This window comes from Vanessa atalanta, chromosome 3 (genome assembly GCF_905147765.1).
Source record: "Vanessa atalanta chromosome 3, ilVanAtal1.2, whole genome shotgun sequence".
Classification (NCBI taxonomy): Eukaryota; Metazoa; Arthropoda; class Insecta; order Lepidoptera; family Nymphalidae; genus Vanessa; species Vanessa atalanta.
In genome coordinates this window covers 10,830,650-10,857,492 of record NC_061873.1, presented here as the reverse complement: position 1 = coordinate 10,857,492, position 26,843 = coordinate 10,830,650, and the positions used below count along the sequence as shown (strand labels likewise).

General features: G+C 33.0%; 1 protein-coding gene across 5 annotated transcripts in view; it reads right to left on the bottom strand.

Moving 5' to 3' along the window:
* Positions 1–394: 394 nt before the first annotated feature.
* The window catches only part of LOC125077196 (sodium bicarbonate cotransporter 3), a 69,224-nt gene continuing 42,775 nt past the window's right edge, over positions 395–26,843 (bottom strand). For 2 of the 5 annotated variants that reach the window (XM_047689048.1, XM_047689049.1), the window contains exons 2-14: positions 16,257–16,357; positions 8,511–8,621; positions 7,554–7,610; positions 6,791–7,273; positions 6,565–6,684; positions 4,776–5,851; positions 4,549–4,701; positions 4,265–4,414; positions 3,500–4,165; positions 3,179–3,421; positions 2,717–2,922; positions 2,378–2,477; positions 395–720 (exon numbers count right to left, since the gene is read on the bottom strand). In XM_047689048.1, coding sequence (XP_047545004.1) covers positions 646–720; positions 2,378–2,477; positions 2,717–2,922; positions 3,179–3,421; positions 3,500–4,165; positions 4,265–4,414; positions 4,549–4,701; positions 4,776–5,851; positions 6,565–6,684; positions 6,791–7,273; positions 7,554–7,610; positions 8,511–8,621; positions 16,257–16,347 — 3,531 coding nt within the window. In that variant the 5' untranslated portion in view covers positions 16,348–16,357 and the 3' untranslated portion in view covers positions 395–645. Of the gene's footprint in view, positions 721–2,377; positions 2,478–2,716; positions 2,923–3,178; positions 3,422–3,499; positions 4,166–4,264; positions 4,415–4,548; positions 4,702–4,775; positions 5,852–6,272; positions 6,348–6,564; positions 6,685–6,790; positions 7,274–7,553; positions 7,611–8,510; positions 8,622–16,256; positions 16,358–26,843 lie in introns of all 5 variants that reach the window. The other 3 variants (XM_047689050.1, XM_047689052.1, XM_047689051.1) reach the window with 3 other exon arrangements.

Here is a 26,843-nt window from a genome sequence, read left to right as displayed (position 1 = left end):
TTTTTATCTTAAATTTCACTCATTTCCTGGCCGTTAATTTACGATGTTTTGCTTCATCGTCGAGCATTATTATGTTTATTACAAACACTTATATAGTTTAAGGTACGGTTAAGCTTTAAGATCAACGAGACCATTGGGGCAATTTCAATTTTCGCTTAAGTAATAAATATCCTTACGATAAAACGTTTTCGAAATTAAATAATGTATTTTATTTTAATTATACTCTGTCACGTTCAATTAAAATTAATCGTATGATTTAAATATCGTTAAAACTACCTTAAGACATATATGTTTTATTTGTGCCAATTGACTTTTAAAAAAAAGTCAATATTAAAGGACAATAAATATACATATATATTAAAGAAATTAATTACTTGTTAATTATATCAAACATTTATAGGTTTAGACTTTTACGCGCTAACAATAAATTACAGCACAATTCCTTTGATTGACACAATAGTATTATTTTAGGAGGTAAGTTAAAATTATAACCACTAATTTAAAAATAACTTGAACGCATATAAAAAAATAACCAACGAGCCTGTTTAATAAAACTATTTCTTGAATCCATTTTGTTGACACAAAATAAAGATAAAGAGGACTTATTAATTAGGTCTTAGACCAAATAGTTGAATAAAAAAAAACTTATACTGAAGTTTCAGCAGATGTATTCTTTTTAAATCCGCTACTCCACGAATCCTTGCGCCTTAGGAGGTCACTCTGAAAATCGTCCATGGGAAAAAAGTATGGTATTACAAAAACATAATTATTCACGCAATAATGAATTAAATTCGTGAATCTGTAGCGTACGTAATCTAAATGTAACTAATAATACATGTAGCGTAACATATTTATGATATTAACAGGATATAAAAACTAATTTAATAATAAATGCAGCTTAAACAGCATGCTTAGGTTAATGTTGGAAAACACTGAATTCATGCAGATATTTTTGCTTATAAATATTTCAATTTAAAAGTGACATTAAAAGCAGATCGAAAAAAATATAATATAAACCAACAATAATCTTTGAAAATACAAAAAATGTACAAGAACCTTCTATAGTCTATTCCAAACTAAGAAGGATCGAAGATAAACATAACTTAAATTGACGTATTTCCTGTGATTTTCTAATAGCTCTGCTTTATTGTACTACTAACAGTTATTGATTGATATAATATAATTATTTATAATACAACACTACTCCCCTTAACCTCTTTAATTTACTTCAAAAGTTTCGACAGCAGCTCAAAACGCCATTTATTTGCAAATCCAGAATGAATATCATAGAATTTTCAAGCTGATGTCGCGTCAATTCGGTGTCATATGTTGTTTATTTGGCTCGTTTGTCCTCTTGTGATTGGAATAGACTATACAAATAATATTAGCTAACTTAAATTTTACTTATCATTAATTTGGCTTTCCAACTCACAACAATTATTGTACTTTGAGTGTTATAATAGTGAATTTGTAATTTTATAGGTGTCGTAAGGTAAATGACATTAACATCGACACAACCAGCCTAATATTAAAAAAAAACTATACACAAATACAATACATAATGGGTTTGTCGAGTAAGGTTTATAACAATGTTGAAGTTTTAACTGGTCTTTAGGATAACGTATAATATTATAAATGTTATGTGTATTTAAAATGACTACTTTTATTAGCTTTGTAATAAATCTAAGGAGACACAACACTGTACTTGAATTATAATCTACGATGGTGAACTACATCTAAGGATTGCACCAGACGCCTCTTTTTCTGAACGGTTGACTAACGTATAAATTATATACACCATGTATATGCATAGGACTAATGTTAGCGATTATTTGAATACGACAAAATTATTTGGCAGATTTAAAGGCCGGTGAACTGCCTGACGACAAGCTTTCCTTATTGTTCCCGTTACTACACTGCTAGTTGAGGCGCTTATGTATTCGATTGATTCACCCACTAACCCACGGCTTGAAACAGGGTGGCTCTAATTTACTTTATCAATCGGCACATCCATTGAAACATAATCAAGTCCATATAGCATCCTTTCGTGGACGTCAAAAAGTCAAAAAGTCCACAACTCATTAATTTTATAATCAAATATATTATTATAAGCATTTGTGTATTATAAGCATTGACTGTTTACTGTTCCAAACGTTTATATCCGAAGACGTAAAATATCTTTGATGCGTAAATAAATAAAACCACATTGAAAATAATTGGAAATGATGAACCCTTTGGATCTGTTTTTGGCATATCTGCAGTTGTAAAAAGTTCAGAGAAAAAAGCGCCTCATGCGTTGTGTCGGATGCGTGCCATGCCGTGCTCCTTCAGGTCATACAATGTGGTCGGATTAGAATTTTGTATCTCTGATGCACACCTTCATTGAAGGATCGTCTTCTTCTACCTCGTCCATCGTAGATAGACGTCTTTCTATTTCGGATTGTGCGTTCTTTGATATAAGTTTTTTGTGTTTAATACTGTAATGTCAATAGAAGAGTCAACTTTTTCTTTAAAATAGAATGAGACATGTGAATTTGTAAAACAATATAATAAACAAGACTGTGGTAATGCGATTTCTTAATTATTTGAATCATGTTTCTATGAGGAAATTGTACTCTTCAGTTTTATGGGTATGTTTATAATATGATCTGATATGTGATTCATGTATATTCGTCTCTTTAGGTTTTTCTTAGACTAGTCAATGCCTGATACTTACGTCTTTTTTCCAGATTTTGCTTTTAAATCCTTACTTTCAAGTCGTGCTTTTACTTTATTGCCATTATTGACCTGTTTCCATATACCCGTTTTATTAACTTCCTCGGATATGTTTATCGATGCCAAAGGTATATTCATAATATTGCCATTGATAAGAGGGATTTGTAGATTTTCTTGAAATGCTGGTGGATTACTCTTGTTGTTATCCTACAATGGAACAGCCTAAGAATTTTGTATAATTAAAAATATTCCTGAAATCTGGTCATTTCTTTACGTTTCTATATAAATTCGCTTTCACCTTTACAAATATGTTTTATTATTACTAGCAATATAAATTCCTAAATATGTTTGTATAAAATACCTACGTAGTACAATCAATTAAATGTCAAGACCCTCGAAACACAGTTTTTATTGGTTCTTATTTTTTACACCAAAAATATAGTATTTTCGAAAAGCATCCCACCTCAACATCGGCGAGTTCGCGAAGTTCGTCTTGATTCCTTTTAGTCATTTCCGGCATGACATCATCTAAAATCTTCATTTCACGTCTTGTAAAGAATATATCTAAAGATTTTCTAATGCCTATCATTACCACAAGCATGAGCGGAAACAGAATGGACGTCGTCGAAAAAGATTTTATCACCCAAAGACAGACGAGGCAGGTCAATTGTATTGCAGTGAATACATGAACTCGACGAATCGGTACCTAAAAAACATATGTGATTAGATTGATTATATTTTATCGGTATATTATGTAATTTAATCGTTTTAGAAATACACTTACTTGGCGTAGAAACATGTGATCTGGCTGATATTTCTGGGGCATAAACATTATCAGGATCCTATCAAAGAACTGAAGTCCTTTTAGTGATGCTACCCCCATGTAAAGAAATACGCCAAACAAAACTGGCATCGGTATATGTCTTAAAACTGGTGTTAAGACAACTGAGCATCCTATTGTTAGGAATATGAGGATATGTGTTACTCTTTGTTCTCTGACACCTAAAAATTGGGGTTTTTCTCCTGGAGCGGCACATTCCGATTCAACTTTCAAAGAATTTACGTGGTTAATACTCAGCACTGTGGCAGCGACAAACCATGGTAACCCCATAATGGAACATATTTGTATTAAAATCGCCAAGATGAAAAGGTCAAGGTGGTATCCGCAACCCTTCTTTAGTTTATTTTCTTTGCGATTTACAATAACCGCTGTTATTTGTTGGTCCATAAATATCAAAATTGTCCCTAGAAGAGCCGGTAGTATGGCTACTAAAGCGGACCATACCGGGTTGCCATTAAATGGCGTAATGACCCAATCCCGTGTTGGAAGCGTTGGCTTAAATTCGGAGGGAACTTCTAATTTTGGAGTCTTTATTCCAACTTTGAAATCTAGAAATGACATAGACAATATAGCTATGATGACGGAAAAGTCACTTATTATTTGTCTGACCTGGAATATAAAAATATTTGTTAGTTATAATATCGGTTATAAGAATTTTGAAAGTATTTATGGGCACCCGAAATTCTGTAGATATCAAAAAAACTTTACCTTGGAAGGGAAGAAAAGAGAATTTTTAAAGTCCTTTAAAATTATAGAAATAGTAAATGTTCCAAGAAATAAAATTATCGACATCAAAAATACATCCGGCACATACACTTTTGTATCACATCCACCGCCAGCTAAAGTTCCATTGTATAACTGAAAATATATTTCATAAGGGATAATTTTTCATAACTGTCAATCTATTACTAATTGGAGGTAATTATCATTTTAAGTACTGTGTATAGGACATTATCAAACCAACAATGTCAATGAAAACCTATTAACGTTACCTGACATGACTCCTTATCAACGGACGTCCAATTAAACTGTTCCGGTACTCGTGAGTAATTGCTCGGTAAACAATAGCACTCATAATTGAGAACTTCATCAGGGCGTGTCTTTATTGGGTTCTTTTTGCCGATGGAAATAACATTTTCCACTGCCTGTAAAATTTGCATCGTTATTAGGTTAATGGTTTTGTTTTATAATAAAAATACCATTAGTCCTTGTTAATTACCTTGTAAATGAAAATAAACGCGATCAATGTTGCAAAATTCTCTTCTGTGAATCGTGTTATGTAGCATACCAAAGCACTTGCATCGATCGCCACTAGAATGATGAGTATTATAGTTGTCCATGTCCCGATACAAAATCTAAATGACATGTAATTCCATCCTATTTGTTTACAGAATTCAAATACAATTGTTTCGAATACTAAAACCGGACCGGTTGACCCTAAAATAGTTAGTGGTTGGCCTGAAAAAAATCCGTATCCCATTCCACATACGAATCCAGATACTAATGATTCCATTGCAGCCATATTTTTTCCAGTCGCTTCACCTAATAATCCTCCAAAAGTAATAATGGGTGATAGACATGCGAAATATAAAAAAATCCAAGACGCAATGCACTGCAAAGCTAATGCATCTTTAAAATCAGACCAATACCACGGCATTTTTCGTTTTAAGTCATTTATTAAGCCACCAAAAAGTCTTCCGCTTCTCGCCAAGCCAGACTCTTCTCTTTGTCTTTGTTCTTCTTCCTCCTCATCAGGCTCTTCCTTAAGATTATTATCGGTGGGACGTTTGCGGGGATCTTGAGAAGGTATTGCAGCGGGTGGTTCTATACGAATAGCAGGGTCCCATTCACCAGGCGGTAACACTGTCACTGCATCTAGAAATTCGTCTATGCCAGCTAATAGGTGATCACGTTTCTTAGCTCGGTAGGCTACTTCATGAAATATTTCATCAGACATTAGAGTTGCCATCGCTCGACCAATTTCATGAAAACTTGAATTACTATTTGGTGGTCCAAGTAAGACAAACATGAATCTTGTAGGAACTGGAACTTCAGTCAAGTCTCCCATAATGGTGCCAGTTTTCAGCCTAACAAATGCAGATAATGTTTTTTCTAGGAAATCTACTTCACCGACGAGTATGTTAGACGCTTCAGCCCCAGGTGGTATTTTGCGCATAAAATGCGTATTACTTTTGTGATTAACATCACCATTCATGGGAAGATCACCAGAGCTATGGTTACGGTGCATAGATAAACTGCTTGGACTTTTTATCATTCCTTCATCTGGTGCAGCACCTAAAATAATATTTTTATCAAAAAAATAATAAATTGGGAATAATTGCGAAAAACAATATATAAAAAAATTTACATTGAAAACATATAAAGTAACATCAAACTGTGCGACATTTTAACTAGTGTAAAAGATGTGATTCATCAAATTTTAGTTTTGATGATTAATTTTATATTTTACTATATACAATTAATAATTATAAAGTTTTAATAAAAAAAACATGTAAATACTAAAGTATTAAATAAGCCAGAGCAAAAGCCAAAAGTAACAAGTAAATTTCAAATATTTTAAATCATTTAGCTCAGTAATTAAATATAGACGGACAAGAACACTGATTAATATCTTAAACGAATAATAAAATTTGAAATGAATACAGCGCTAAAAATATAAAACACCAACGAAGAGAGATTAATGGTAAGCGGTTACCCGCACTAGAGATGCCTAGGAATCGACCGAAATCTCCTTTGTGAGAATGTCCACTTGTTGTACTGCCCTCTTCCACTGTAATATAACGCCAATATTTCACAAAGAAATAAGATTTTGTGGTCCAGATATGACTAAATGCCATATGAAATTGCTAAGGAATCACACAACAACACAATAAATAAACATATATTATTATAAATTAGCTTAAAAGTGCTAGCGTGTTGAGTGTCAGTCAAAGAGCGTGATTGTAGTGAGCTTATGCACACACGTTACCGTTACACGCTTTGCTGACCTGGAACAGCTAGATAAGAGCCCCTTGAGTCGGCTGCAGGAAGAAGAGCCATGTTGGGAGATGAGGTGGGCCCCCGACAACTCCTCGAACTGGAGCGTCGAGAGCCACCATCCTGGAAATCTGGTATAACATCGCCACAATATCCATATAGTTTTACCTATTGGCGCATAAACATAGTCAAGGAGATTTTTTTTTTAAATAGGATCAATAAATAGTTGCTACTCACTTTTACAGGACGAGTGATTTCTTCCGATATCTGCCAAAGACCGTATTAAAGGGAGACGTGACATGTTATTATGGTTCCGTTTTTCGTATTGATGTCTATGTCTTCTCAACAATGCGTCTTTAACCTTTTCTCGTCTATCATATGCGAGGCCTCCTTCGACAATCATATTATCCAGTACACTTTCAGCAACTTGTTCCAAGGAATTAGCTTCTAAATCTAATATTACTGATCCATTTAAAATAAGACTTCGGAGTTCAAACAACGAGTGTAAGGAAAGTGTGGCAACATGAGGCTTAGACCATCTATTGCCACCTTCTTCAACGTCTTCCTCAAATTTAATCCATCGGGCTGTTTCTTTCCATTCTAATTCATCTCCATCTTTGACGAGTTCTTCCATTTCAGAAAAAAGTGGGTGTGATTCAAGAGTTGTATCATCAACATCTTCCCCGAGAATAAACTGCACTCTCTGTGCAGGTGGGGTCACTGAAAATGAACATTAATTAACTACTTTTATGGAATTTATAATAAGGAATTGATACATATATATGAGACGTTAAATGAATGGGTGAGAGGAAACAACAGAATGACAAGATAGTCGATGCTATAAGAAATCATCGGAAACATTGATGGAGAAAGGAAAAACGGCGTCGTTAACGAATGATATTACACAGTCATGCTTGATTTGAGTTGCAAATGAGAGTAAAAAGTTTAAATAATAATTTTGAAAAAAATCAAACTAGATGAGTCGCGATTTTCATCTTACATGTTTCTCCATCATCCGTTACGCTAAGTCTTCTAACTCGAGGCATTATCGCTGGGCCTACGGATCCGAATTATCAAATTTATACAAGTTTTATCAAATATATTTAAAACAAACGACTAATTATAAAACGAAATACTTGCTTAACATAACTTTCTAAGGTTCGGGTACCTCTATTTAGTAAAATTAACGAGAGTTATTTGATTAAGATTGTCACATTTTCCGTTTGAGTCAAAGCATAATTCAAACGACAACTCTCATTAGCTTGTAACAACGTAAACTATTCAATCTGCTTTCATCTCGAAAGCAAACGAGTAATTTCATATTATTTTCTTTGAATATTATCAAGTTGCGAGAAAATTATGGTTATAAATGTTCAATCAAGAGACGCGAGTAAAAAAATCAAACGAAGGACGTATTTTTCTGAAGAAATGTAGGTATATCTTTTATAGTACCATCTGAAATTCATATCATCAAATAAAACAAACATTAAATATAAAATATGTTAACAATCTCACACATAATTTAAATCGGCTAAATTTAATTATTGTAAGAATATATTTGACGAAATAACTTACTACGTAGCTTAAACTTTAAGTGCTAAAGTTAAAATATATTCACTACTCAAATAGTGCTATCATGTTTACGAAAGTGACTCTATTAAGTTTGCTAGTCAATCTTTATCATATAAGTGGTACCTATAGCATATGAGTTATATTATGTTAAATATATACGTTATATAGAATATACTATATGTAAATGTATGACTGTTAAATTATTTATGACATAGTTTATTGTTAACATAATATTATTTATATCGGAAAGTATATAGGCCCAAAATGTAATGATTAACATTTAATATCCCAAATAGTTTTACCTTATGTAATAAACAAAAGTATATCGACTGTTTTAAAACTGATAATTAATATCGTCGGTCGTTTATTAAATTTTTCAACTCACTAGGTTTCTCCGGATCTTTGCCTCCGTTGCGATGGTGATGCTTGTGTTTCCGATGGGAGTGCCGTCGTGCCGGCACGTGCACGCCTACGAACACTGTATGTGCTCGGTGACCTGTGAAAATAAAAGAGTTTTGATTAAAGTTTTATGGTATAAAATCAAAATTAACTTTATTCAAGTGGGTTATAAGCACTTTGAATAGTCATTTACAAGTTGCAAGTTAAGCTACCGCCGATTGGAGTTATTAACTTTTCAACGGATGAACAGCACCAGTAAATTGGAGTACTGAAGTAACTTATATTTCTAACTTATTTCTGATACATCTGTTAAATTGCGACACGGAATTGCCCAACAAAGTTTATTAATGATATGGGTATAAACATAAAAAATATATAATTCAAGTATGTTATAAATATTACTGATATTATGAATTGATAGAATGTTGAATAATTAATCCATACTAATATTATAAACTCAAAAGTCACTGTGATTGCGAAAAAAGGAAACAATACTTGTGTACTCTAGTTTTATTAAGTTCGCACGGGTAAAGGCGCCGGTTTGACCAGTACGAAACTAAATAACTTGTTAACATAATCAAACTTAGTTTTGGTTAGTTAAATAAATTAAGTAGAAATAATCTCTGATTAATTATTTATATGTCAAGATAGACTGTCAAAGCGAAGTTTTTTTTTGTCTCAGTATAATATCGTTTGACTTGAACATTATGTATAAAAGTATATTGATTTGTTCAGAATAATATTTGCCCGAATATGTCTAATTTCATGTTTATCCACTAACCCGTATTGGAGCAGCGTGGTGGAATAAGCTCCAAACAATCTTCTAAAAGAGAGAGGAGGCCTTGGCCCAGCACTAGGACATTTACAAGCTGCTACTTTACTTTACGAATATTTATTTCAACCATTTTTCTGAATAAGTACGTTCTTTGTGCTTGTAATTACAGTACTTCGTTACTATTCATGCTAGACCATCGCAATATATAGCATCGTTGATTAACTGTGGATTACCTGGTGCTCTGACGTGCCCGTATTAATCCGTACAGACAGACAGGCGTAATTAAACAATAATATTAAACCGAAATATTCGCCAGTGACGGATTTTGGCGTAAGCCCGCAATACACCCCAGTAGCGAAGGCGGCGTTATTTGATAGGTGTTGATTTTTTTTTTTGACTCATGAAAATGAAATGACATGAAAAGTCATTAAAATGACTGGTTTATAAGGAAGTAAATCCGTTAGTAAAACAGTCGTGTGAGTAAAAGTAAGTTAGTCAGTCAAAACAAATCAAATAAAATAAATTTCCTTTAAACTAAATAGAAGCATTGTACTAACTACCGATAGTACGGAAAAGAAAATATCCTACTCTGAGACGAAATCCGAGGAATATTACTATTTAGGCACCTAACTGTAATTCGACAGTCATTTTTTTCTAGTTCAAAGAATCTACTTAATTGTAATTAGCACAAGGCTTGTCGTTATTCTGCTGATAAATAAATAATATGTTTACTTATAAACCGAAGCTTGTTAATGTCTTACTTTCTTGTTTCGTTCGAAGCGATGACTAAATATCTATTTAAAATATTCCACTCACGTCTTGGAACAAGACTTGGGCATTAACTCTTTGATGGAATACTATTTAATAGAAAATTTTAGCGGAGCATTTTAAAAGGATTGTAAATTTAATTTAAATTTCAATGAGATGTAGACAAATTTATTTACTGTCTCAAATAGAAATATTTAGCCAAAACATTGTTTCACAGCCTAATTCCATTTTAATTAATCATTTAACGTATATGTACATATTTTTCAATGAACAGTTCTCATTGAGATTATAATATAAATCTATTATTATTATATAAGTTATCATTGAAAATTAATATCGTACTTGAATCGTTAGAGTCTAATTTTTACTTTAATTACAAAGGTGAATAGAATGGAGTTTGAGACTTAGTTTGAAACGGACTTTGAAAAGGAATTGACTAAGTGGACGTGGAGTGGAAAGGAAGTGGAGTGAATATGTAACGAATCAACCTCTAATCCTCTTTCCCTAACGTTTTGGAGGAAACGGCATGATGAACGTTTGACTGGCATGAATTGCGGATTGACTTCTGCCTGCAAGAATTTATAAGCAGAGATGTTACAAGCACCTGGAATGAGCAAGCAACCGGTTCCGTCCGCCGGGAAACTTACATCTGGCACGTGAGCGGGTAAGTGTTGTGACATCAACTGCACTATATGTGTGTTAGTGTATCTTAACGTATTAGAGTTAGTATTAGAGTTGGTATTAGAGTCTTCAATTAACACATGCTATAAGTGTGTCAATTTTTCATAGGAGCCTAATCAAGCCTTATTTTACCTAACGTCAACTTTGATCGGCTCTCAGGGGCAACTCTTCTCTAGGTGGAGGTGCTCTGTTAAGCAAACATATCCTCGCTAGGGTCAGAGGGATGAAGAAGCAGTCCACTCATATCTGAGTTAGTCGGAACAGCGCTCAAGACCGATTGAATCAGAATATTGGAATTAGAGATTTATATTTTTAAACCAGAGGCCCTCGAGCGGCAAGTTTTAGTTCGGGGGTGGAAAAAGTCCACATTAAATCTGATTAGTTAGTGAGTGGTACCTACCCAATCAATTTGAAAATATTTCTCATTATACTTTACTATAGACAAGAAATATAATTAATAATTGTTAAAAATTAATAAAAAAACAAAAAAACATTGTATTTAGTTTACAATCGACCTTGCTAAAATTGAAATATAAAATAAAAAAACCCGATGTAAGTAATTTCCCCAGATGTTTCAATATTTTTTTTTTTTCATAATTACCTTCGTCTCAAATATCTTTTGAGACCAAAGGTTAATTAAATAGCTTGAGGCATTGAATTCTCTTTTTGTTTGGAACAAATTGAACAAATTTGTAATTTTGTTGGTCAATAATCGTAAAATTACTAAATAATAAAAGTTAAATATTAGATAAGTACAATAGAAATTGACCTCGTATATATATTAGAATACCTCATATATAATTTTTTTCTATATTAGCAGCCTGTAAATTTTCCCACTGCTGGGCTAAAGCTTCCTCTCCCTTGAGGAGAAGGTTTGGAACATATTCCACTGCGCTGCTCCAATGCACCCGCATTGGAGCGTGAATGCGTGAGCGAGAATGGTGGAATACACATGAGGCAGAATTTCGTTGAAATTAGACACATGTAGGTTTCCTCACGATGTTTTCCTTCACCGCCAAGCACGAGATGAATTATAAACACAAATTAAGAACATGAAAATTCAGTGGTGCCTGCCTGGGTTTGAACCCGAAATCATCGGTTAAGATGCACGCGTTCTAACCACTGGGCCATCTCGGCTCTCCTCATATATAAATAAGTATAAATTTTATATTCATTATTTTATTACATAATTTCCTGTATAGACACATTTTGATATAGTTACACACCATTATACTGTTGCAACTGTCATGTCTGTTTGATGATCCAAGGGTTGTTTCCGATAGTAAACACTAAACTGTATCTCCAAAACACGGGACAAACAAAAGACAGATACATTTTCGCTTTGAAATATTTCAACAGTTGAAGTTGAGACTATTGAATAGTAGGTCAAGTTTATGACGAGAACTCAACTTGTTATTTTGAAATTTCCTTACTTTTATTGAGTGTGTATATTATATAAATTGGAATTATTTATTGAGTTATTATACTTTTGACTGTTGTTTAGTATTTTATAATGTACTGGTTCATTTTGTAAAATAGCGTGCGTGTGTAGTTATTTCGTTTGTCTTTTACTAATAACTCCATAATATTACACCTATACCTATTTATTTTCAAATTAAATTGTTCTACTAAATTATCAACGTCTACAAAATAAACAAAACGAAAGCCTTCACACTTAACTTATACTTGGCCTTCTTGTTACGGCTTCAATGAAGTTGAAGTACATTTAAAATGCTTCATTTAAGTAACTTGTTGATACGTATAGTTTAACGGAGATTAAGTAAATGGCTTAATTACATGTTCTAGATATCGTAGAACTTAAGCAACAAATATACGATGATTATTCATTATTTTAACAATTAAAAACTAAGTAGTCTTCATTGTTTGTTATATTTGCCTATTGCTGTTTTGGGTACTGGGTAGTACCCAGTACCCAAAACAGCAACACTTTGAGTGCATTTTGAGTACGTGTAAACTTATAAAAAAATATATATGATTAAACTATAGCTTGTCTAAAATGTTAAACAACCATTACTAATAAAATTCTCAGCTCTGAGTTTCGAGTAATAGGGTCGATCTTTGACCTCACGCTATTCTAGTTTCATTTAAATAATGTTTGTCGACCACACGACCACTCCGTGACGTTGGGCACGGGTTCCTAGGAAATGACGAGGATTTTTTGATAAATTAAGGACAGCAAAACCGATATTGTTAATTATAGTTTATAATACTTACATTTCATTCAGATGTGTTATCTTTATACTTTAAGAATAAGGCTTAAAACTATTTAATATTTGGCAGCGTGGAATTTGATAAAGTTAAAAATTATCCATATAAAAAAAAATCATAAAATAATTCTACATAGAAAGAGTTCAAGAAAGACAATATTTACGTTCAGTATACAAAAACAACATTAATACTGTCAATGTCAACATTTCAAACTAAAACACAAAAAAAAATCGTGTTTTCATCCAAGTTTATCCATTTTTAGTCTAGTTTCCGTATCAATATCAACTCGATAATAATTCCGTGGAAAAGAAAATCATATCAACTTTGCAATAAATAAAGTTCAACCAGTTGTCGGATTTTCTATCTTACATTGCAATTGAAAACAACGTATCTTATAATTCCATACTGTCAAGTCTCAAAAAGAGAGGGTATATAAGTTTAGTGTGTCTGTGTATCTGTGTATCTGTCTGTGGTATCGGAGCTCCCAAACCAATGAACCGATTTTCGTTTAGTGTTTTGTTTCATTTGGTCATGTTTCATGAATATCTGTTCAGCCGTTTGAAAATCATCAGCTCTTTAATAGTTGATAAGGGTATCTGACTACCTTCCATATGTCCTATCCATTCGAAATTGGCCGTATTACGACGACGGGACGACGACGCTTGGACAATAAAAGTATTTGAATTTACATAATATGTGTGACGATAATAATTATAAATGATATAAACATTATTATTTGGTGTTTTGTAGTGTTTATTTTTTTTGTCAGGGCGTTTATAAATTTTTTAATATTACTTTTATATTAGTAATGAATAAGGATTGAATTTGTTCAATGGGCGATCAGTAGTTACAATAAATGACATAATCTACTTCTTTAATTATTACAGATGTTTTAACATTCAGGCTATAAAACAAATTCAAGATATCTGATTGAAAAATTTAAATAGCCCTTTGGCACATAACTAGGAGGCATCGATTAGACACGCCTGCGATTTGCGTGACTAACTGAAATACGAACTATAAATGTTAAGCTCAGCTTAAGCAACGTAGTCCTATTAACCCGTGATTTATTATTCAATTTAAACGCACGGCTATATAATTATACGTTTGATAACTAATATTCAATTGTAATATAACCATTTTTGGTAGGACTTTGTGCAAACCCTGGGTAACCATGGGTGTGGTACCCAATATTCTATCAAACAGCAATAATTAGTATTGTGGTGTTCCGGTTTGAAAGGCACGCAAGCCAGTGTAGAGTGACACAAGGCACATAACATCTTACATCCTAAGGATGGTGGCACATTGGTTAAAGTTTCTTATTTTCTTAAAAAAATATTTAACGTTCCGATAAACTTCTGACGTAGCTAACGTCAGAGTGTTCTAACCCGACTGTATACGACCCAAATTAAGATTACACTTCATGGTCTTTATAACATAATTAATAAGACGAATAAGTCGTGTTTACTTACAAAAAAAAAACTTGCAATATCACTAGAAATACTGAAATTTAAATAATTATATGGATATAACTTAAAAGATTAGTATATTTTAAATAAATCAGCGTCTAGGTTTTTTAAAACATCATTAAGTATATCGAATGTACACGCTAATAAACTATGCACTAAACGTAAAAGAAAATTACGATAAAAACGAATTCATCAAAATCTGTCAAGCCGTGTTCGGGTTATCGATATTTAAAAATAATAATACATGTATCACTCTGTACAAATGGTTTCAGTGGCGTTGGATTTCGATACACAAAGCTAAATTTCCCAACCCTTGCTTCATCACTCGCCGCCCCTCTTGACCTATTTTCGAAACGCTAATTTACAAAGATTCCGACAATTCGTGATGTATTAAATTGTTTTTTTCCGAGAAAACTTACAAGTTACTCGATTATTATTAACTTTATTATAGGGGAATATTACAATAATATCTTTACTCCGGCTAAAACATTTGACACGTGCCTTAAGATACATATACCGGACTAATTAGGTCGGACCCGATATTATCCCAGACATTTATTCACCAAAAATCCACCAAAAAGACATTATATTGACAAGACTTATGTATGTGTACTGTGTATCAATATAAATCAGTTTTTGAATTTACCGTGTAACGATGGGGCTATATAGTCTGCCTATAAAGGTCCCTTAAAAATACTATAATAAAAAAAAACTCAATTTTGAGTTTCTTTGTACATAATAGCTCTACTGTGCTGACAGGACAAGGCACTTCTCTTCTTGTGTATGTGGAACTCTCTCTCATGTCTACGCAGCGAATCGTCGTTATACTCTTGGAATAAGCTCATACATTATTTTTACAAACATACAGTGTTACTTACGTATTTATAATATTCGTATTGATTAGGTTACATTGTTTTATTTCCGTTAATTTTGATAGTTAATCATATTAATTGTCTTTGTCAAACATTGGGTTTCGGTTATATTGGTTCGAGGTTTATATCACTCAAATTAGTTACAAATTTATGTATATTAGAATAGACGCAAGTTTAAATTGAATTATAAATTTAAGCGAAATTAGTCATTAATGTACACTGTGTTAATAACTAATTTTGCTTGAATGTACAATTCATGTTTTAATCATTATTGAAAATAGATAAAATATATTGTTACACATATTCTCAAATCGTACATTGTTGTATTCATTCTCTTGGTGGTGGGGCTTTGTTAGCACAAATTGTGCCCGTCTGGGTATGCGCCAAATAGCAATTGGGTATTGTTGTGTTCCGGTTTGAAGATTGTGTGAGCCAGTGTAACTACAGGCACAAGGGACATAACATCTTAGTTCCCAAGGTTGGTGGCGCATAGGTGATGTAAGAAATGGTTAATATTTCTTACAGCGCCTTTGTCTATGGGCGGTGGTGACCACTTACCATCAGGCGGCCCATATGCTCGTCCGCCAACCAATGCCATAAAAATAAAAAAGAGGGACATAACATCTTAGTTCTAAAGGTTGGTGAAGCATTGGCGATGTTAGGAAGGCGATGTAAACCATTATCAAAAAAAAAACTCCTAAATTGGATAATTGGTTGTGTTCATTTAGAGTATGGTGTTATTGCATTTATTATATTAAAAAAGAAATATTAATGTCATACTCTAAGTAAGTATTATTTTATGTGAATTATATTTAGGGAAATTAAATATATAATATACAGTTTTTTCTAAATGATACCATAATAAATATCATCTTAGGCGAATAAATGAACATAGATTTAAGGATTAGAGCTAAATATGTACGATAATGTTAAAATACCTTCGAAATCTTGTTCGGTGTAATCATGGTGAGTGTGCTTCCTCGCCGCTGGGTCTGTGGGAGCCTCTTCCTCATCAGCTCTGGTGTCCATTTTCCACGACCTATCGACAAGAAAAGAAAGACTTGTGTTACTACTATTATACTTCAGAGTATTAATCGTAATAATAGCTTGTAAATACTGCTACTACTGGGTTTCGGCCTTCTTTCCATTTAAGGATAAAACTTGGAGCCCATTTCACGATGCTCCAGGGCAGGTTCGACGGATACACATATATATACATGTGTCTAATTTCAGCGAAATTCTGCCACATGTGTATCCATCAACCCGCATTGGAGCAGCGTGGTGAAATATGCTCCAAACCTTCTCCTCAAAAGGAGAGGAGGCCTTAGCCCAGCAGTGCGAAATTTACAGCCTGTTAATGTTGTTGTTTGTCGTTATTTAAAGAATATCTCTAAATAGTATAAAACAAAGTAGTCTGTATGCTTAGATCGTTAAAACTACGAAATAGATTTTAATACTTTTAATAATTTTATGACTATATTTTGACTCTCATAATTGTTTAATCTCTTAATAATATAACTTATTAAATGATAAACAAGATAAAAAGATTTCTTATACTATAATATATAAATAATGAGGCTATATATATTTATTATTTATTTTAAAACCAGTAAATAAACTAAGCCCGCAACCTACGCACGTTAAAGCTCTACTTCTAATATTCGATTCAAAGCACGTTTCTAGTTCAGCTCTACCTCACATAAAGTCAACAGCCGGTTCAATTACACGACTATTACACAGCCAACGGAGGCTTTTAAGCCTGTTCATCAAAGGTTATTTATCTCACTAGAAATCTAATACCTAAATTGTTAGCCAGGTTCAAGCGATTATCCGTTCAAAATTTCAACTAGTTGTATAGAAAACTTTCTATTGCCAATGTATCGTAAAATTCACGAGGGAAGTATCCTTTATGCCTCTAAACATATTGTCTCAGTCGAGATGAGATAGAGATGAGATCCAATCGTTATCGATTACCTCCACAAGGGTATTGGTATACACGGGTATTTATTATTGTACATGTAAAATGAAAATAAAATTCATTTATATCCCGTTCTTCTCAGGTCTGAGGTGTTAAATTCCGAGCCGGTGGTAGATTTTTAACTATCAATAAGCAAGTGTAAACACTTCTATATTGAATAAAGATTTTTGACTTTGACTTTGACATTGATCGAGCATAAAACATTTAATATAGCGACAATACTGGATATAATTTGTTATTTAAGTTGTTATGTTTTTTTATCTGTATTTATCTAATATTATAAATGCGATAGTCAGTCTGTCTATCTGATACGCTTTTATGGCTATACTACTGAATAGAATTTGATGAAATTTGATATGTCTCTTTTTCAACATTACAATCAAAGCCGTAAAAAATATATATAACCATCATATACATTATTTTTACATTAATATATATTAGTCATAGTCATTCTAGTAATTGGCATCACTTGGTGATAATTCCTTACTTACATTTATCTCATGTAATTTTGTACACTTTAATTCTAATAAGTTTATTTGTATTTAACTGTTTTGACATCAGTAAAGACATATGTTTTATCGGTCCTTTATTATTTAAAAATAAAGTATGTATAATATAAGTTTACTAATTAGATCTATGAACGATTACAATATCGAATGTTTTTAATATTAAAATTAAACTATACTTTATACTTCCAGTCATTCATATAACGCTCTACAATATTGTAGTACTTATGTAGTCAAGACTATAGGAGAGAAGTGAATATCCGAATATATTTTATAAAAGTCAAACGCTTTTTACGCTATCGATATAAAAAAAAAATGTCGTAGACATATATCACACGACTACGTGTTACGAGTGGAAACACGTTTCGATTTCACGTAACCTTATTTAAAATAATTCTCAATTGTTATTCAAACCTTTTGTAAGTCAAATGATAGTGTATTTTATGATTAAGTTAATTTGTTAGTGAGCTATTAATTTCCTGTATGTATAAATGCTTAGTGCAACATTTTTTTTTTTTTTTATTTTTAAGTCACGAAATTTTTAATCACTTGGTTTTTGGTCAGCATAGTTCGTGGGTATTGGCAAGAAAAATTATAGCATACCCCCACTATATATCTAGCTTTACCCCCTTCTCAGCTTAAGGCACAGAAAAATTAAGTCCTATTTAATAACACCAAAAATTACGTGTATTTTTCAAGTCCGAGTACGTCTACCGACCGTCATGGTGATCGTTTGAGTGGTTTATATTGAACTCGAAGTGCTATCGCGCTGTCTTGCGCCGAATTATAGAAACGTAGCAATAGGTACGTAGGTAGCAGTAATATTCACATGTAAAGTCGATTTACCACTAAAATAAATATTATATCTAAATATCAGCTCGCTGTGCACACACACCGTCTTCACAGCGCGCCCATTATATATCCCCCTTTCCCGCGCTGTTGCGATGTGTGTCACTCGAGATGACAGATGCATAAATACACAGATAATATATATTTATATAAAATATAAATCTAATACTAATTAATATGTTATTATAGATCTGTGTACACTACAGTAGAATAATATTATGTGCAACTTTATGTGATCGTTTTAATATTTTTAAATGCTTTTTATCTCGAACAGATGTAACCAACCTCAATTTTTGTATATAAGATTTACTTGGGTTTCGTTTTTTACATTTGACCTATAAAAGCTGACTTTTTTGAGTAAAAGCGTAGAAACTGTAATCAAATTTACTTTATTAAATACTTGATTAAGTTACTGTCACGTCTCACGACCCTCTTTCAAGATAGTGATCTTTAAGGGTCGAATGAAGGTTTTTTTCTTAGACATGGAATATATTTAATTTATTTAAAAACGTATCCAGAAATCTTTATTGACGCCCTCCGTGGTCGAGTAGTGTGTACACCGGTTTTAATGGGTACGTCACTCCGGCGTCCCGGGTTCGATCCCGGCCGAGTCGATGTAGAGTTTTCTATGTTGTCTTGGTCTGGGTGTATGTGGTACAGTGGTTAAATCTGATTTTCCAAACCACAAGTGCTTTAGCTATTTACATTGAGATCAGAGTAATGTATGTGATGTTGTCCAATATTTATTTTATTACATAACGTCAAAGGTTCTCTTTTAGAATGTACATTAAAAGTTATTTTTGGTGGGATTGCTTTAATAAATAGAAAAAATGAATATTGTGAATAAAAGCATTTTAAAAAGTAATTTTACGAGTTAATTGAACGTGAAGTTACATTTGAAATTTCAAAACGTAAATTCTACCGACGAGAACTAGAGAAAAACAAAAGTAACTTTCATTCGACTATGTTCAAGCAAAATATAAGGATTATAATTTTAGTAGTTTCACCCCGTGCTGGAGTTTTATGGGGGCTTGTTAGGGTGGGTACCACTTAACAATTATATTTTTGCCCAATATTGATACTTAGTAAGTAGAAGTTGTGACGTCATATTAAATCCATCATGGCGAACGCCACGTTATATAAGTAGGTATAAAATTTACAACTTACACATAAGTTACACTTGTAAGTGTAGCGAATTTTGTTTAAAGTTTCGTGTTTTTTCTTTATTAGTTTTGTATTAAATTCGCTGCCTCTATAGTTATTAGTTGAACCTGTGTGTTAAACGTGCGACATATATAAAACTTAATCACAAAAACATTACCCCATCCCCAATTTAAAAAGTACCCTATGTCCTACTCGGGACTCTAACTATCTAATTTCCAAATTTCATCTAAATCGGTCTAATGTTCTAAGCGTGAAGAGGCAACAGACAAAGTTACTTTCACATAATATTAGTAGAGATTTACAATTTAATTGATGTACCTGAAGTTATAAATGTATAACCAATGTATTCGACAAATCTTATTATAGACGTTGGCGTCAAATCCGTTTATTGGTAGCAATAAAACAGAAATTGCCTATTTGCATTTCATTGGGTTAATTGAAGCACATATTTACACGTTACTGTATGTGTGGAACGCAAATAGTTAACATATATAACTTTTAATTAAGCTGTTTATATGTATTAATTCGTAATAATTATTGAGTATTTATATACATACTAGTTGTAGTCCGCGGCTTCGCCCGTGTTTTGCGTTGATTGTCAGGAGTTAGGCATACAAAGAGCCTATGGCTTTCCTCGGAATTTAAGCTTGCTTCACACCAAATTTCATCAAATTCGGTTCAGTGTTTTGGCAGTGATAGAGCAACATATAGACAATGTCACTTTCGCGTTTATAATATTAGTAGATGCTGACCATTTTTTTTTGTATTTTTTGTATTTAGTTCACTTATAAAAATAACCAAAATTCTAATGATATGTCTCCGCATAAAAGAAAAAAATAAACAAAAAAATGTTTCGAAAACAAGCTTTGATATTAATATTGTCATAGATTCGTAGTTTTGTGATTAATTATTACTTTTAATTGGTATTCCACTTGCCCAACCATACAGACACGATTGCAACTTCGATTACATTGATATAAAAGTAATGCTCGGTTTGATTCGTATTCAATGCGTTCACTCATCGTTTATTCAAATTCGAAATCGTGTACAGTTGTTACTGGCACTCGCGTTTATAATAAAAAATTGGATAACAGTCAAAAATTTAAAAATAAATGTTTCGTTTCTTTTAATTAAAAATTCTTTACCTACTTTTTTTAATATAAGTAGTATTGTTTGCCTTGTATTTTGTAAATCATTTCCATGTACGCTATGATTTATGGTAGAGATTACTCCTGAAGGGGTCATATATATCCATTACATTCTATTGTGTATATCTTTATTGATCATATATAAATATATTTAAACGCTAATCTAATTTAAATCGTAGCCTAGCACATGCTTACTAATAAATTAAAGTGACGTTGGCGTAAAACTACAGTACCAAAGCCACGGTTGTATTCGGTTTAAACTTATATTTAAAATAATATATAAAATAATCTATACTTATAAAATAAGATGTCCTCACTGACTGATTCATCATCGCCGAGCGTAAGCTATTAAAGTTAAGATGAGAAGGGAAGAAGAAGAGAAAATAAGAAAGGAAAGAAGGAATTTTGGAGATTCTATCCCGTGGGGTAAAATAGGGTTTGGAAGTTTGTATAAATAGGGTTTGGAAGTCCGTATTTTTTTAAGTTAGAAACATGAAACTTTATTTTTGGGATAATCCTCAAAATAAGTAGATACGAGGTGACCCTTAAGGGGTGAATCACTCACCAATGTGGTATACAAAGAGGTCTTAAATTAACGTAATATTTTAAGTAAATCTGTATATTTATTCAACTTCCGCGCGAGCAAATCCGCGGTCAAATGGTAGTATATTATAAGATAAATCATTAAAATCCTACGAATCTATACTAATATTACTATACAAATGAAACTACTGAACCGATAATTATTTCACCAATAGAAATCTAGTAAATGAAATTGAATTGAATTCGAACACGTTTTGATTTCTTCTTTCTTCTAGAAACGGTAAAGACTTCTAGAAAAGGTATAATGTAAGAGTAAAAAATGTTAAGAAGTATCTGCTTTTGCAAAAAAGATTGCCTTCCTACGTTTATTTTCCTAAGTAGATTGGTTAGCGGAGCTGAAATAGGTCGCCCAATAATCTAACGTTACAAATGGTATTATAATTGAATAAGTTAGGGAAAGCCTTAATATAATATGACAGCACGAACAGGCGTACTTATATCATATACAGTATAAATATTTTCTTCGAAAGGGCCAATCCTGATTATTTATGTCACCCACTAGCAACCCGCCCTGGCTTCGCACGCGTGCCATGTTGATACTAAATAAACAACAGAATTTACTTGTTGGTAAGGTTTTGTGTAAGCCCGTCTGGGTAGGTACCACTCACACATCAGATAGATAGATAAGATAGCAGTACTCAGTATTGTGTTCCGGTTTGAAGGGTGAGTGAGTCAGTGTAACAACAGGCACAAGGGACGTAACATTTTAGTTCCCAAGGTTGGTGGCGCATTGGTGATCTAAGGAATGGTTAATATTTTTTACAACGTCATTGTCTATGGGCGGTGGTGACCACTTACCATCAGGTGGCCCATATCGCCCGCCTACCGATATCATAAAAAAAAGAATATCTTTATACACAACGTGCACAGCTTTTTGTCATTAGACAATAAAAACCGATTTGTCCTGCATTTCACTCTGTAATATCTTCGAAAATATTAATTTAAATTACACGCTGTAAAGGACCAAACTGATCTATATTTAATTATTTACGACATTACAGTAGAAACCTACAACATTGTCACTATTTATTTCTTATGTTATGCACGTATTATACATAAAAAAACTTCCTCTTGAATACCTTTATCTATTAAGAACCGCATCATAAGCCGATGCGCACTTTTAAAGATCTAAGCGTACACGGGACAGACACTCGGGAAGCGATTTTGTTTTATACTACGTAGTGATGATTGTATCTCGATTATATTCCGATACAACTTTGACCCAATCGTAACTGGATCGTTGTTCTAGTAGAATATAAAAACGGCCACGCTATCGTTTCGATTAGAAGTAATCATATGTTAGTTGAATTGCCGGCCAGATTCGTCGTCATTCATAACGCTTTTCATCCACAAATCCATAATCCACATCAAAGATAATTCAAGCTCCCAACCAATGATATCGCGTCAATTTGCTGTCGAATTTTGTTTATTTGGCTTTTGTCTTTTGTTATTGTTTGATATTTATTCCAATATAGGAATTTATCCTTATTTACTGCCGGAACTTTGCGTATAATCCACATTGATATTCGTCTAGTTCCTTTTGTAAGCGAATTTCTTGAAAGAGCTTATTGAAATAAATTATATATGTTAATTTTGTCATAGAGGATATTAAATTGAACAGCTAAATCATAATCCTCTAACCTAATATAATGTAATACAATCTTCAATGAAATAATTAGCCCGGCTTAGTTTCCGCTAATCTAAATTTTGAAGTTATATTTGGTTAATATATTATTATTATTAGTTTAATCTATTTAATACAAATTAAGCTGGATTTGTGTGTTGTTGATTAATTCAAAATTTACGTTTTGTCAACATTTGCACATCAATACTTGGTTTGTTGTCGTTAAGCAACAACATACAAAATGTACAGCCTGTAAAGTTCCCACTGCCGGGCTAAGGCCTCTTCTCCCTTTGAGGTGAAGGTTTGGAGCCTATTCCACAACGCTGCTCCAATGTGTATTCACATGTAGCAGAATTTCGTTGAAATTAGACACATGCAGTTTTCCTCGCGATGTTTTTCTTCACCACCGAGCACGAGACGAATTATAAACAAAAATTAAGCACATGAAAATTCAGTCGTGCTTACCTGGGCTTGAACCCGCAATCATCGCTTAAGATGTACGCGCTCTAATCACTGGGCCATCTCGGCTCTCATTAAGTCGTTAAGCGCCTTATTTTAATTGTAATTACTCATAGTAATTTTATTGAGTGTATTTGATTTATACTTCTTATTTTAACGTGCTTTTTGAACATTCACCTATAACTGTGTAAAAATTTTGAACTTGAACTTGAATTTGAACTAATAACCTTAAAAAAATCATTGTTCACTTCTATTTATAAAAGGAACAGTCCATTATATAAAATGTTTCATATATTTTGTGCATCATCGAGCCGAGATGGCCCAGTGGCTAGAACGCGTGCATCTTAACCGATGATTTCGGGTTCAAGCCCAGGCAGGCACCACTGAAATTTCAAATCTCGTGCTCGGCGGTGAAGGAAAACATCGTGAGGAAACCTGCATGTGTCTAATTTCAACGAAATTCTGCCACATGTGTATTCCGCCAACCCGCATTGGAGCAGCGTGGTGGAATATGCTCCAAACCTTCTCCTCAAAGGGAGAGGAGGCCTTTATCCCAGCAGTGGGACATTTACGGGCTGCTAATGCTAAAAAAAAAAAAAATATTTTGTGCCCTTAATTACTCTAGCTTACTGACTCATTCGCCCTTCAGAGACAGCAATGTAGAGTAATCATGTTTGCGACAAAAAATAGTAAGAAACACTATTATAATTTTTGCAGAAAAATATTCTTAAATAACGACTTTATGAAACTTATAATGAAGAAGGCGGTGAAGGGGTGGGGGAACGGGTGACATAAAGGTTTCGCGCTTCGTAATAAGATGAACTCTTTAATCAAGGCCTTAGTGACGCTCAGCGTGGGATTATAACATTTTCGTAGATAAAAAAGTTTTAATCGATACAAAATGGACAATACGTGAATTAGAGGATTTTGCTCTAACAAACATTAGTATTAATTATAAATATATCTTCATAAGCCGAGATGTCTCAATGGTCAGAACGCATGCATCTTAACCGATGATTGCGGGTTCAAACCCAGGCAAGCACCACTGAAATTTCATGTGCTTAATTAGTGTTTATAATTCGTCACGTGCTTGGCGGTGAAGGAAAACACGGTGGGGAAACTTGCATGTGTCTAATTTCAACGAAATACTGCCACATCTGTATCCACCAACCCGTATTGGAGCAGCGTGGTGGAATATGCTCCAAACCTTCTTCTCAAAGGGAGAGAAGGCCTTAGCCCAGCAGTGGAAATTTTAAAGGCCGTTAATGTAAAAATATTCATTAAATATATACACTACAGTTGCTTTTGAGGCGTGTTCGTTTGTTCGCTAACATCTTCTAACGTTGCAGGTTGATGTGGCATTCATCATTAAATGACTTATCTCGGCTATATATATATAAAATTAATTTGTTAATGGTAAAAAAAGTCCTTAATCCTAATATATTTTCTTGTCCGTAAGGCTTTGTGTAAGCCCGTTTAGGTACCCACTCATGAATATATGATAAGATATTCAACAAACAGCAATATTTGATATCTTGTATTCCGGGTTGAAAGGAGAAACTTTAGAAGTCGCAACAAATCAATGTACTTATTATTATTTTCTTAAGAGTTTCTAAAAGGGAAAGATAAACATCTCAAGGCGCGATGAGATCCCAAACAGCGTGACCTCGATCAGTGCGAATATGTCTAAAAAATAAACAATGTAAGATTTATTTATTTACGAGGATTATTCCCGAATACAATAACTATCCCAATAAGAAACTGTCATATCGTTTCCTAAGTAATTCATGTATATTTTCTCTAGTGGTAAGATATTGATTTACGTCAAATTTCCAGTAACAATACCTCCTGAATTGAAGTCTTATAGAGAACGAATGAAAACTAGGAAGAATGAACAATCAACGCGATGGACTCGTAAAAAGGAATGAATGAATGTCTCTTTTGTTCCGCAGCGTTCCGTTTATCATAAAAGCAAATGTTGACGCTGGCAGGCAAATAGTAATAAATTATTTTTATCATCTGTCATAACGTAAACCGATGATAAAACTGCCGTACGACAATAATAAAAGGGATTATGATATAACGTATACGTAACATACTAGTTATTTTCGTTTTGTTCGCGTTTTAAGAGTTGGTCGTTAGACATTGGGTATAAAATGTATCCTGTCCTTTCTTGGGATTTAAGCTTACTTCGGTGCAGTGGTTTAGCATAACATGCAGACAGATAGAGTTTTTTTCGCATTTAAGTTGGACCCGACCCGCATTGGGGCAGCGTGGTGGAATGATCTCCAAACCTGGATGTTAAATGTATACGCGCTTCTGGTCGAGTCGGATCAGCCGTCCCATCCGAATTTTAGAGTGAGGGAAAAGGGGGTGCTCCTGTGGTTGGACTACGGAGTTGGCTGGTCTATCTTGAAATTAGCTGCCGTGATCGAAATCAGTCTGGACGATATAATCAAATTATAAAAAGAAAAATATATAATAATTAATATATTTGATTTTTCATGTAGCTCATTTATTTATTGTTTTTCTTTAATTTTTAATTATTTTAATCACCAATATTTACATTAACCGGACGATTCGTTACGGTCACATTTTTCATTCGCTTGGTGTACTCTCGACTGCAATCACGTATGATAAATAAACGAATGCAGTTTACGATGAAGCGAGTGAATTATTAAAAGTTATTTATGTTCATTAAATCGATTAAACGATCACTCTGTGTTAGGCTCTAAGTATTTATTGATTTTGATAGAGAGTTGCGTTTTAAGTCGTTTAAATATATATATAAATAAATATATATAAATATACTAGACATAAAACTAAACAAATACGGTTTATCTTTAAATTTTCATATAAAATATTATAAATTTTTCATAAACGTTGATTTATAATATGTTGTGGATAAGTTTCCATCGAATCTACCATACTCCTGAACGAAATTATTGTTTGGAACTCACTTTCTGAACGCACCCCTAAACGTTAAACATGGCCGCTCGTTGAACTGTCATGTCATTGGATTACATGGATTTAATATCGAAATATATCGATTATGCGAATTTTGCGGATATATATAGTCGACTATAATTATGGATAAGTTTCGATTGCGTCTATCGTGGACATGCACGAAATATATATTAAAATTTCAACTAATATTATAAAACTTATATAAGTCAATATGTTTATAATTGTAT